This window comes from Drosophila guanche, unplaced genomic scaffold (genome assembly GCF_900245975.1).
Source record: "Drosophila guanche unplaced genomic scaffold, DGUA_6, whole genome shotgun sequence".
NCBI lineage: Eukaryota > Metazoa > Arthropoda > Insecta > Diptera > Drosophilidae > Drosophila > Drosophila guanche.
Genome location: NW_022995743.1, coordinates 16722958 through 16735225, shown reverse-complemented (window position 1 = coordinate 16735225; position 12268 = coordinate 16722958). Strand labels below are relative to the sequence as shown.

The following is a 12268-nucleotide window of genomic DNA, read 5'->3' as shown; positions in this document are numbered from 1 at the left end:
GGGATTTGTTAACACTTCACAGTTTCTGTTTTTTCTAATTTTTTTTTTTTTTTTGGTTTTCCTTTTGAACGAAATAAACAAACAAAAAAAGAATTAATAAGTTAAACGTCAATGACCGAATACATAAGGTAATTTTTTTGTAGTTTTTTCTGCAACAGACCTGTTTTTAATGTTTTTACACTGAGTGCTCAGTACCTAATGAAGGTTCTAGCCAAACTTGACAGGACGTAAACTTAAATGCCAAAATATGGCCTACTTGGGTGGTTCCAAAAACTGAAGGACGACGAACAAGAAGCATGCTCTTCGAAACATTTATTTGGGCATTACATTTGTTTACATTTTGTTCCATTTTAGTCTAATCGTAATATATGTATGTAAGTTGCAATGCTCGAATGCATGAGATTTAGTTTGCGTTCAACTCGATTTTGATTTCGTGTAGCTTTTAATACTTAAACATTATGTTTTTTATGAATGCATGTATGTGTGTGTGTGTATTCCTTAGTCATGAAGTTTCGTCTAGTGTATGGATATTATTATTATTAGATGTATTATTACTAAATTTCTTTAAATTTGTGTGGTATACCTCAAGTATTTTTTTTATGCATAACATAATTTGTGTGTGTGGTTTCCTTTTACCGTCAACATATGCACGCACGTACGATTATGTATATTTTTCGAAAATATACAAGATACTTCTAAACAGTGTTCAACTTCTGATTGAATATACATTATTTAATACGTTTTCTTTTAGCAAAGATTTTTACATACGCTCTTAGTTAAATCTTCTAATACTGTGCCAATTATTAGGTTAGTTTATACTCTTCTCGTTGCAACAATTAACTGCCATTGCACAATAAAAACCTGTATTCAGTTGCGTTTTTTTGCATTTTGTCGTTCTAGCATTAAATTTTTGTGTGTTTTCTGAGTTCTGACCCAATATTTTGAACATTCTTTAGTTATTTTGGCAGTGGATCGGTAATCAAATCATATTTAAACAGTAACAAAAATAATGATAGAGTGGCCCAAAGCTGGCAGCAAACATTTCCTTCCGTCTCAAACAATTCAAAAAAGAAAACCATAAAAAAAATTATAATGTCTATAATCTAGGTGGATATAAATCAAATTCCAATAGGATTAGATTCCATTCGTCGTTGTCGCTGCATCGCCACCCCATTCCACAAGGTACTGAACCTGACCATTTCCCATGCGGCGCTTGGCACGAATGGCAAACGATTCACCGGCGTCAATCCGATTCATGGCGCCTCCAAAGTATTTGTTCACAGACTGCTTTAGATCCAGTATCGAATGTCCGTTGCCAGCACTGCTGCTTCCACTTGTTGCTGTCGAGCTGATGGAATTCCTGCGACTTTGGTTGGGAGAGCTGCGAGCGGACTTTTGGGGCCGCTGGCGTAGCAGTCGGCCATGCGTGGGCTTATCTGCCGGCGGCGCTGGCGGCATCAAATCTTTGGCATATAAGGGAAAGTATGGGCTGGATAGAGGATTGATGGTAGTGGTATTGATAATCTATATAGTGGGAGAAAAGACAAAAAATGATTATGATTCAAACATATCAAACATTTCTTCGCTCTTACCTCGACGGCTGTCGTCATGCGACGATTCCGACGTTTGCGCACCTCCTGGTTGGGGCCTATGGTTATGTCTTTGGCACTCAGTCTTCGCTTTATGGTGCGCACGACGCGCGGTTGATCCATTCCGCCTCCCTTTAGCTTGAAAATGCTGTTGATGACGCCCGCGACGCCAACGCCCGTTCCCAGCCCGAATGCCAGGCCTTTTTTCACTTGCGTCGATTTCTTGGGTGTGGCCATAAGAAAAGGATTGTTGCGACCCAGAAAATTGACTGGCGGCGGTATAATGAGGTCCAGGGAGCTGGTGCCCCGACTGCTGCTTGAATTTTCATCGGACGAAAGATCACAGTGGTTGCGGCTGTTGTCGTACCGCCTAGACAAGTGGAAGGCCTTGCGTTTGCGGCTGCTCTTGGCATTTGGCTGCGGTGGAATAGGCGCTGGCAACTTGCCATGGTCACCATCATTGGCATTATCATCGGCTAGGTCAATTGTGTCCACTGTAACGCGGTGGTCCTGCTGCAGCTCCGGCACTGCAGGCATTTTGTTGGCTTTCTTTTTGGCTTTCTCAATGATCTGCTTTATGGGTATCTCGTCCTCGCTGGTGTTGGTCCCCTCCTCGTCCTCATCCGTACGGAACTCGTACACATCTTTGGAACCACTCTCTTCCCTGGGCATTAGCAATATGTTGAACTTGTTGACCAGCACCTCATCACAGACCTCCTCATGTGGTTGCAGCCACACTTTCGGGGTCACGGGTGGCCCACTGTGCCTAAGGGCAAAAAAATTTGGAGCCCGCTTGAACTCGCGTCCACACACAAATCTCTCTGTGCGATCTTTCAACGTTTGCTTAATGCGCTCCATTAACGCCGTCTCTGGCAGTGTCTTCCACTGCTCGGATATGGGCAGCTTGTGGCGCTGTTCGAGCACAAATGGCCAGATGTCCTTAAGCAAATGATGATACTTTTGATGCTGATGTTTGCGCAGATTGTAAAGCGCAATGTGGAGTATATCCACCCAGTCGATTTGCAGTCGCCGCACATATTCCACGCCATCGTTGCACACCGTGCAGCAGAATATAAAAAATCTGCACAAAGAGATTAAATTATATGCTGGCTCTGGGAGAATCAGTGAAAGTAAATAGTTATCCTTACGTGTCGCCCCGCAGCAGCTTTTCTTTAAAGTTCTGCATACACTGAGTGTGGAACCAGTTCTGGCATTTGCAGCACTGCAGCATATTGTGATCGAATTTTCCCGGCTTGCCGCAGTAGCAGTAGATTTGCTCCTCGTTCACCCGATGCTTCTCATCCCAGCTGAGTTTATCCGCCTTCGAAAAAACCAATTATAATCAATAATTATTTTGCAATTATCTTTCTACTCACATGATAGGGCAACTGGCGGCAAATCCCTGGGGGCTTCTTCGTTGTTTCATAATTCAATGGTTGTTGCATTTTCATTGGCTTCACGCATCGCTTGCAACTCCAAATTCCACTGCCAAGGGCTATTTCAGTGGTACAGCCACGATGGTAACCACGGCCGCAGCGTTCGCAAATCTCAACGATATCCTGTAGATTCAAGCGCTTGCAGGCCACACACATGGGCCCGCTTACGGCGGCATTAGAGGACTCCGAGCTGTTGCCAGTTTCACCACTGCCGCCTGTAGTTCCGCCGCCGCCCAGCTTGCGTAGCTTTTCCGACTCGTGCCACTGTTCCGATTGATCATCGAATCGGATTAGAAACTGATCGGGTGATTCTCCCACGATGGTTCCCAAATACAGTCTTCCATCGTCGCACTTAACGAATACATCCTCCTGTAGGGCGTAGCTAATAGCGTGGGGCGGTGGCGTTGGTGGTGTCGGTGGCGCTGAGTCGATGCTCTTGAAGCTCGGCTTCTTTTGTCTCGTCACTTTAATCAGCGTCGGTTTGGATGATGGTGGAGGTGGAGGTGTAGGTGTAAGTGGTGGGGGGGGCGAGGGCGAAGACTTTCCCGGAGAACTCATTGTCTCCGGTGTGGTTGGCGGCGTCTGAGGTGTCGTTGTGGTGGAGTCCGGTTCATCTATGACTATTACGGCGGCAGAGGTTGTCGTGCCTCCGCCGTAGCTGCTGCTGGATACCGAACTGCTGCTACTGCTACTGCTATCAGCAGTGCTGCTGTCAATGAGCGGCAGAATGGCCTGTGCCTTGTGCTGGATAGCTGGTATGATGGGTGAAGGCTGCTGGGCAGTGCCGAGAGATGTGGTGAGGTCGGCGCTGGCGACGTCTGAGTACAGATTGTTGATGCATATGTTGATGCGGTCCAAGACCACTGTGGGCGGCTGGTTGTGGGAAGCGGGAAGGGTCCCGGGTTCCCGTGGCGGCAAAGTATGCTGTTTGCCTGCCACCACTTGGCTCAGCTGGCGAGGCGGCAGTGCTCCGGCCTGGCGTTGTGGCATGTAGTAGGATTGAACGGGAGCATATACCTGCCGCTGTTCCGACGATGATTTATCAAGACTGTACACACTTGGGGCTGTCGATATAATGCGTATGTTGTTGGTCTTAAACGGGTTGGAAGCGGAAGTGGACGAGCTGGCAGCCTGCTGCTTGGTCGAAGGATTCTGCTGGCCATAGCTGTTGTTTATCTGTATGGTTCTTGGATGCGCTGACTGCTCTGTGGTTGCATAATATCGCTTCGATCCATTGGCATGGACGCCGCCGGTGGCGATGCCCTGAGTGGGTGGCATGATCTGGTAGGTCATCCATTGGGGCTGCTGTACATTCTGTTGCTGCGGCAAGTAGCTGTAGGTAGGAGCTGGAGTGGGAACTGGCGCTGGTCCTGAGAGCGGGATCTGCTGCTGCTGCTGCAAGTACGGTTGGGCAACATTTTGTGGTGTGTGCTCATGTTGCATGTGAAAATGGTTGTTCATCATTGTTGTTGTGTGAGTTTTATGTGCGGATTATTGTGCGCAGTCTTTTCTAAAAAGGAAAAGAAGCATCATTTGGTTAGTAAAGCCGGCTTTTTAGTTTTCTTCTGCGCTTGATTAATTATCACTAGGTTCAGCAACAATCTGGCGCCTTTTTCAATCAAATTGTTGTTGCTTCGTCCCAATACACGCTCACTCAGATTACACGTATAGAGGTCTAGAAGCGGGCCCTTTTGTATTCTGTCTTTCTACCTTCGTATTTTCACACGCACGACGGGACACATTTTTAAATGCGATGTTACCCACCTTTTAGTGTGGTTCAACACATGGATTAAATTAGCAATGCATTGAAATACATTTAGTTGTAGGTTTTAAGTATAGTTGTGCATTAATACCATCACAAATCCACTAAAACAATCACTTGCGGCAATTAAAAGTTTTTTCCAACATATGCGCACTGTGTTGGCAAACGTCCAACGACCAGTGCTGTGCAGTGTGTACCACCGATGTCATCGGTGGGACTGCAAAGCAGCATTAATAGTGATCAAATTTAACTCATTATCAAACGGTATAGCATATCTAGAGCCAAACTAAATCAAAATGCATAATTAAGTTTCGAAAAAATGAGGTCAAAATTCAAATAAAAATTCAAAAAAAATAAGTAGCGCTCGAGAATATGCCAGACTAGTCGAAGTATCGCACGATACTTTCAGCAGACGGCATCGATTCGTATAAATAGCAGCAGTGCAATTCCCGATAGGCATTTGGCACTCTGACGAGCGATAGCGATAACCGCAAGACGAAGAAGAGAGAAAAAAATAAATTTTTCGTGAAACTACGCTGTGCGTGCATAAAAAAGTGAAAAAATCGCTGAAACAAAGCTAAAGACATAGAAAAAGTTGAAAAAGCTTGGAGCAAAGTGTAAAAAGAGCTAACGACATTTGAAAAGACTTTTAAACAGTGAGTGATTTGTGTAAAACCAGAAAATTGTTAAGGTAGGTGTAGGCGGAGAGAAAGAGAGAAATTGAATTAAATGTGTGTGCAAGATATTAGTTGGTGTGACGCATTGGCCATAATTGAAAATACCAAAGTTGCAACAACTTTTACACAAAATCGTATTTCGTCAATGGTGTCGTACCTGTCGTACCCCTTCTCGCATGCAGACATATGATCATATCCATATATGCGCATGCAGACACTCGAACGTACACACACACGCTAATGGAACTGAACTGTGGACCAGAGCCAGAGCGTATTGAAAATTCATTGATTTAATTTGTTTCCCATTCGTTTTTCGGTACCCTTTTGCAGCTGTGGTAGTGACTATATGTCCAGGCCGCGTTCATCTGTAAAAGCCGTGCAACACAGGCACGAGTCCAGCGAGGAGGAGGACGACGAAGACGAGCAGCGCTCTCCGCGTCGCAATATGCATTCATTCGGGGATTCGGGCATGGGCAGCGGTGTGCCCGCCTTTCTGGCCAAGCTGTGGCGCCTGGTGGATGACACCGACACCAATCATTTGATTTGTTGGACAAAGGTAAAAAATCAAAAGCCGCCATATTGTTTATTTACCTTGATTTGCTTCTCTTTCCCTATTTACTTTTTTTTTATAAGCATGGCAACAGCACCAACAACAACGATTCGTGCAGGTGTCTTACGCTCTCTACGATTTGACTTTCTCTCCGTCATCGTAGCCGTTGTTGTTGCTGCTTACAGTATGCCTCTCTGCACGTATGCATTGTTGTTATGCGATTTGCATAGGCCACCGAAGTGCGTACGTGCGTGCCCTCTGAAAATGTTCCGCTCCTCGCCCCGCTCCAGCTGTCAATCGAAAATTTTCCGCCCCACCACGGTCATTCTGGTTTGCAATTACATAGATAAGAGCAAATCCCATCGGTTCTCTTACCAAAGAGTACGATGTTGGTTCCTGGGCCAGCGTGCCAATCAATCACTTGAAGAAATATTTATTCACATAATATGTACATATGGACAAACATATGTGTGTGATAACTTTTGTGGTCAGGAGAGGGGCTTATCGGTAGTTTTTGGTTAACCGCAACTTTTTGTTTGTTTTCCACTTATCATCATGACTTTTCGTATTGCTTTTTGATTTCAGGATGGGCACAGCTTTGTCATAAAAAACCAGGCGCAGTTCGCGAGGGAACTGCTGCCCCTCAACTACAAGCACAACAACATGGCCAGCTTCATCAGGCAGCTGAATATGTGTAAGTACAAGATATGCAAGAAGATACGATAAGATTCGGCTCTAAGCTAGGATTTCCTTTATTTTCCCATGCAGATGGATTCCACAAGATAACATCGATTGAGAATGGCGGCTTGCGGTTTGATCGCGACGAGATCGAGTTCTCTCATCCGTTCTTCAAGCGCAACTCCGCGTATCTGCTGGACCAAATTAAGCGAAAGATATCCAACAACAAGAATGTGGATGACAAGGCGGTGATGAAGCCGGAGGCCGTGTCCAAGATATTAAACGATGTGAAGGTGATGCAAGGCCGGCAGGACACCATGGACTCGCGCTTCTCCGCCATGAAGCAGGAGAACGAAGTGCTGTGGCGGGAGATCGCCAGCCTCCGCCAGAAGCACTCGAAGCAGCAACAGATAGTCAACAAGTTGATACAGTTCCTCATTTCGATCGTGCAGCCTTCAAGGAATATGTCTGGAGTGAAGCGGCACATGCAGCTCATGATAAATGACACGCCGGAAAACGTACGCGCGCGAACCACCAGTGAAACTGAGAGCGATGGGGGCAGTGGCCCTGTAATACACGAACTCAGCGAGGAGCTGCTCGACGAAGTGATGAATCCGTCACCAGTTCCATACGCCAGCTCTGCTCACCATGACCAGGAGAGCGCCTCTCCACAGTCCGTTGAGCGTCCACAGTCAATTAATTTTGACTACTCCAATCAGAGCGTTGAGGACTTGCTGCGAACTAATAATGGAGGAGGCAATCTTCTCCAGCTGGGAGCTGGAGGTGCCTCCCCTTTGGCCTCTAGCATGAGTCATTCACCGGCTGAACACATAGCCTACACAGTGACCGAACTCCCGGATGCCCATGTCCAGGATGCGTCCAGCAGTCCTGTGTACTCCGATGAGCATAATGTGCTTACGCCCTTGGTGCGTGAACAGCAACGTGAGGAGAAGCGCCAGCAGCGTCAGCAACTCAAGGAGAAGAACAAACAGCGGCGTCAGGCCGGAGACCAAATGCTCGCTGCCAACTCCATCTCAGTCGAAGAAGCCTCGCCCAAGTCTGTGAGCACGCGATCCCAGCTCAAAACAGATTTACAGTCCCTTGTGATGCCGCAGCCGGTTTACATCAAGACAGAGCCCGAAACCGATTCTGGACTGCTGGACCTGATGGATGGCTCGGACTCGGACTTGTACAATGTCAACTTTATCAGCGAAGATATGCCGTCGAATATATTTGAGGTAAGCTTTCAGGTGTACTAAATTTAGCATACATATTAAAAATAATAAACCTGCAGGACTCCTCAATGCTCTCGACTGGACTGGGAGAGGCTGACAAGCTGAATCAGCAGCAGACGTTTGGCAAGTCCACAGTTAGCAGCGGAAAGTTTGCCAGCAACTTTGACGTGCCCATTAGCAGCGGCAGCTCTCTGCAAGACGCAAATCAGGCATCTACTTCGAGGGCAGCGGCGGCCACAAAGGCCTCAGCATCGACATCAGCCTCAGCCACTGAGGGCGAGGCAGCAGCAGCCACGGCTGTTGCCAAGTATGCCGGCGATAACAGTGCTGTTCTGGAGGGGAGCAATAATGGTCCTCTGATGAGGATAAATTCAGTGTTAGTAGCTGACAAGCCTTTATTGGTACCTAGAAGGGCAGGATATAATCCAGAGGCCATTTCCCCTTCTTACTGTTGCAGTGACGATGTCCATGGCCATTTGGATAATGTGCAAGACGAGCTTGAGACCCTCAAGGATTTGTTGCGTGGCGACGGCGTCTCCATCGATCAGAACATGCTCTTGGGTGTAAGTATTGATATCACATTTCCCTTCCCCGTTTCATTTGCTTGGGCTGCCAGAGAACGTGTCCGTGTGTCCGAATTGAATTTTATAACAAACAAACGTTCTATTCTATTCGATTCTATACGATTAGGCTCTTGCCAGGACATCCATTTTGCAGCTGACCGAAGACGACCAGTTGATAAAGGTCAGCGCAAGCGTCCGGCACTTGAAAAGCCTACAAATTTTGAATATATTTCCAAGAAACAAACACTAAACTAGCTTTATTTATTAATGAATTTTTCAGCTTTTCAACGATTCGGAACTGCTGGACACCTATGGCCTATCTTTTCCCACTGACAGCATGAGCGGTGAGAAGAAAGGTATGCTGGGAAAATGATCAAATCCTTGAAGCCTGAACTAAATTTAATTCATATTCTTTGCAGCTTCGAGTGGTTCAGAAATTATGACCTATCAGCCCAGCCCGTACGACCTATCGGACATACTGGACACAGATGATAATGAAAAGAGCCAGGAGCCCATCAGTCGTCAGTCGTATCAGACGCAGAGTTCGGTTTTGAATACACCGCGTCACGATTTTTAATTCAGAGAATTTAGAGTAGACTAGAGTTCCGCAATAGCTGATCAGAAAGTGAACAAAAAATGTGTTTTAAGTTTTCAATTTGTTGAATATCTCTTATACTTATTAGTTGATCTATATTTGTAATCACATTAATATTAATATGAATATTCATTGATGTTTCTGTATGTGCCTTTTGCACTATATATATAATATATAGCATTACCCTTAACCGTAACCCTTAGCCCCACTCTAGTTGTATAGACTAGAAGAAGAGGTTAATATTTACGAGATATTCAATTTTTTAATCGGTGAAAAGTGGGAGAGCCAACCACGCATACCCATGCGTTTCATGTTGTGTCTTTCCGTTAGATAAATTTGTAGTTTTTGCGCTAAACGAAGATAACGATTAAATGTTACTCTGACTTGTATACAAGGTATAAGATCCTTATCTTTTTTTGTAGTTTATACGTTTTACACACTAATTTTTAAATAATGGAATAATAAAATACATACTATTCTGTGCTGACTCCCTCGCGAGCAGCAATTGAAATCTCAGTGAGGCATATATTTTGATTCAAAAAGTATGGAGGAGAGGTCAAAAGGGTACTCGAAATACATACATGCATATAAGTACATACATATATGAATGTAGATCTTCTGGCATGCATTTGTGCACATTTTGTTTGGGATGCGGGGAGGGGATATTTACCAGGCTGACACGACGTAAAAACTATAGATAAATATAAGTTAACTTAAGCTTATGTGTATGCTACCTAGAAACGCAGACAGGACAGGCACAGCAAGTAAAAATCCTATGTTAATGGAATAATACATATGGATGTTTGTGGGTGTAGTATAAGTGTGTCAAAAAGGAATGCCTGCCTGTGTGCCTCTGTGGTTTGTATAATCGATTGCATGTCTCGAATTGAAGGTTGTACGTATTGCATATGGATTGGAGATCGCCGTTCCCAGCCAACGGTCCCTTAGGACTGGTCCTTGTACTTGGCATCCTTTAGAATGTTGGCGAATTCGAATTTAACCCTTTCCCGCTCCGACCGGGGCATGCTCCGTAGAGAGTCCACCAGTGAAAGGCAATAAAGCTCAATGGGGTCATTGATGGGCGCCAGGCTGGGCAGAGGCGCGATCGTGGCCTTGCGTTTGGCTGCATTACCCATAATATCGCTGGCCGCCGGACGCCTTGTGGCCGCAGGCTTGTATATTGGCTCAATGGTTACCTCTCCATTCGAGAGGGTGCTGTTCTTGATGTCCTGGTGATGCTGCTGGTGGTGTTGTTGGTGATGGTCAAACCCATTACCCATGACAACCATGGGCGTGAGGAGGGGCGAGGAGGCCGGTGAGCTATAGAGGGTGTTGTTGCGACTATTATTGCTGCTGCTGTTGGTGCCATTCAAGGCACCCTCAATGGACACCTCCAACTTCGGCTCCATAACCAAGAGCTCGGGCAAGATTTCATTGTCGTCGCTATGCGATCCATCCTCACTGTTATCCAGCTCAATGATGTCATAGTTGCCCGACGCATCGACCTTCAAGTGCTCTGGATCGGGATAGAGGAAGCTGTTGCTGTCGTTGTCACTGCTCCCATTGTTGGTGGGCGCCGCAAAGGTTTGGTTTTTCTTCACATTGTATGTTTGGGCGGTGTTCTGGAGAAAGGAGAGATCCTCCGTAAAACGTCGCTTCCTCACATTTGGATTTATTTGGCCAGTCTCAATGGCCTTGATCTCCTGCAGATAATTGTAGCGTATGTTTTTCCATTTGGTCTGCAGGAAGCGGGCTGTGGGGTGGGAAGACAAGAAAGGGTGGGTGAATTAGTACTACAGTTTGGTAAGGGGGGGTGCCATTCACATCAAAAGTACTCACAGGAGGCGCCCAGCTCGTTGGCAATGCGATCCCATATGTCGACTCTCACTGGATTGCGGCGATAGTGCGGATGGCTGACATCGTATATGGCTGGATTGGCGCGCACCAGTTTTATCAAGCGATCGTCTGTGGGTTGTTTTTGTGGGAAAAATCGTTAAAATCCGTCAATCAGGCATTTGCTTTCTACATTTCTTCGCCAGCAACAACCCCTAAGCGCTGAAGACGCGGCCGGGCAGGACAATTGTCCTGTCTTGCATTGGGGGTTGGTTTGATTCTGCAGCGCTTCTCGCCTCTCTCTGTGTATTGGCAATACCATAAATGAAACTCACCGAATTCTGGTCCTGTGGTCTCTCGTTCTGCATAATAGCGTTGCATTTTGTTATCCAGCTTTGTACTTATCATAGTTTTCGACAAATCCTTTTACTCAATCCGGTTGTTCTTTTCTTCCTTACTGCACTGATGGTCCCCTCCAACTCAATTTACTGCCATGGGCTGTGTGGTTCTTCTTAATTTTCCGAGGGAGGCTCTCAGCGAAGACTCCAGAGCGTTATTTTGTTGTGCACAATTAACCGTTTTGACAGCGCTTATTTTCTTTCGTCTTGTTTTTGTCTTACGCGCTCTGCGCAGCTGCGTGACAGCGTAGTTATCGATAAAGTACACCGTCAGAACCTCGGAGATATACCAAATATATACCTTCTCATTTTTAAAATATTTGCGGTACAGTATATCTTAAACTAATTTTCTTCGACTTTGATGTTCTAATTAATAAAACCACCTAGTTATGAATCTCAGAGCTAAAACTAATATTTTATCCAATCGATCAAGCCATTTTTCACAAGATTGGCTGGTTTTATGACTTATTTTTATAGGATTGATTGCAAAATAAGGATCAAACTAAAAAGGTCAACCAACGAAAATAGTAGTAAAACGTTACGTGAGTAGGCATGGGTATTTACGTAATTTGACTTTTTGTTGATGGACAACCAGTAGTATGTGACTTTGTATACCCTATGTCTATTAATTAATATTAAAATTTAGCTTTTCAAGCTGATGTTTTTTGTATATATATGTTTATAAACCGATCGGTATCCATTCTCGGCATCTATATTCTACAAAATTTCGTTGCGATGGCTCTCCAACACAGATTACCTAAGATTTAAAACATTTCCAATAAATGTTATTAAAGGTAATTCGAATCAATTGGGTATGAACAGACGATCATTGCTGGGATAAAAATTCACATGTTCCCAGATATAGATACATATACTTCAAAACACACTCAAAAATCCCAACGAAAAAGAGACAAAATCCTGGAGGCACATATGAAAGACATGCGTTTGGCAT

General features: G+C 45.1%; 3 protein-coding genes across 7 annotated transcripts; 1 reads left to right on the top strand and 2 right to left on the bottom strand.

The window, feature by feature from the left end:
• Nucleotides 1-433: 433 nt before the first annotated feature.
• Nucleotides 434-4964, bottom strand: LOC117586881 (polycomb protein Pcl). Of its 2 annotated transcripts, none has more exons than XM_034277192.1 (5): nt 4790-4964; nt 2966-4535; nt 2738-2910; nt 1593-2670; nt 434-1524 (listed from the first exon to the last, which is right to left on the bottom strand). In XM_034277192.1, exons 2-5 carry the CDS (start codon nt 4487-4489, stop codon nt 1135-1137), a joined length of 3165 nt encoding a protein of 1054 aa, XP_034133083.1. In that variant the 5' UTR covers nt 4490-4535; nt 4790-4964; the 3' UTR covers nt 434-1134. The 2 variants fall into 2 exon arrangements, with proteins under 2 accessions (XP_034133083.1, XP_034133093.1); XM_034277202.1 differs by having other exon boundaries at nt 2966-4530.
• A 285-nt stretch (nt 4965-5249) lies between these two features.
• Nucleotides 5250-9483, top strand: LOC117586891 (heat shock factor protein). 4 transcript variants are annotated; one of them, XM_034277247.1, is made up of 9 exons: nt 5251-5478; nt 5795-6020; nt 6600-6708; nt 6783-7930; nt 7987-8303; nt 8385-8490; nt 8618-8671; nt 8771-8846; nt 8910-9483. In XM_034277247.1, exons 2-9 carry the CDS (start codon nt 5811-5813, stop codon nt 9065-9067), a joined length of 2178 nt encoding a protein of 725 aa, XP_034133138.1. In that variant the 5' UTR covers nt 5251-5478; nt 5795-5810; the 3' UTR covers nt 9068-9483. The 4 variants fall into 4 exon arrangements, with proteins under 4 accessions (XP_034133121.1, XP_034133138.1, XP_034133130.1 ...); XM_034277230.1 differs by having other exon boundaries at nt 5250-5478; nt 7987-8490; XM_034277253.1 differs by lacking the exon at nt 8618-8671 and having other exon boundaries at nt 5253-5478.
• A 76-nt stretch (nt 9484-9559) lies between these two features.
• LOC117586941 lies at nt 9560-11560 on the bottom strand. The gene is made up of 4 exons (XM_034277312.1): nt 11401-11560; nt 11254-11363; nt 10925-11050; nt 9560-10838 (listed from the first exon to the last, which is right to left on the bottom strand). The coding sequence occupies exons 2-4, from the start codon at nt 11324-11326 to the stop codon at nt 10030-10032; spliced, it is 1008 nt and encodes a 335-aa protein (XP_034133203.1). The 5' UTR covers nt 11327-11363; nt 11401-11560; the 3' UTR covers nt 9560-10029.
• Between the last annotated feature and the right edge of the window lie 708 nt (nt 11561-12268).

Excerpts from the sequence above, each read along its gene's own strand:
- LOC117586881 (XM_034277192.1), bottom strand. The coding sequence starts at position 4,489 with ATGATGAACAACCATTTTCACATGCAACATGAGCACACACCACAAAAT. Across the intron at positions 2,911-2,965 it reads GCCGCCAGTTGCCCTATCAT|GCGGATAAACTCAGCTGGGA; the intron begins GTGAGTAGAAAG and ends GTTTTTTCGAAG. Across the intron at positions 1,525-1,592 it reads GCATGACGACAGCCGTCGAG|ATTATCAATACCACTACCAT; the intron begins GTAAGAGCGAAG and ends CCCACTATATAG.
- LOC117586891 (XM_034277230.1), top strand. The coding sequence starts at position 5,811 with ATGTCCAGGCCGCGTTCATCTGTAAAAGCCGTGCAACACAGGCACGAG. Across the intron at positions 8,491-8,617 it reads ATCAGAACATGCTCTTGGGT|GCTCTTGCCAGGACATCCAT; the intron begins GTAAGTATTGAT and ends CTATACGATTAG. Across the intron at positions 8,672-8,770 it reads AAGACGACCAGTTGATAAAG|CTTTTCAACGATTCGGAACT; the intron begins GTCAGCGCAAGC and ends TGAATTTTTCAG.
- LOC117586941 (XM_034277312.1), bottom strand. The coding sequence starts at position 11,326 with ATGATAAGTACAAAGCTGGATAACAAAATGCAACGCTATTATGCAGAA. Across the intron at positions 11,051-11,253 it reads GACCACAGGACCAGAATTCG|ACGATCGCTTGATAAAACTG; the intron begins GTGAGTTTCATT and ends AACAACCCACAG. Across the intron at positions 10,839-10,924 it reads CAACGAGCTGGGCGCCTCCT|CCCGCTTCCTGCAGACCAAA; the intron begins GTGAGTACTTTT and ends CCCACCCCACAG.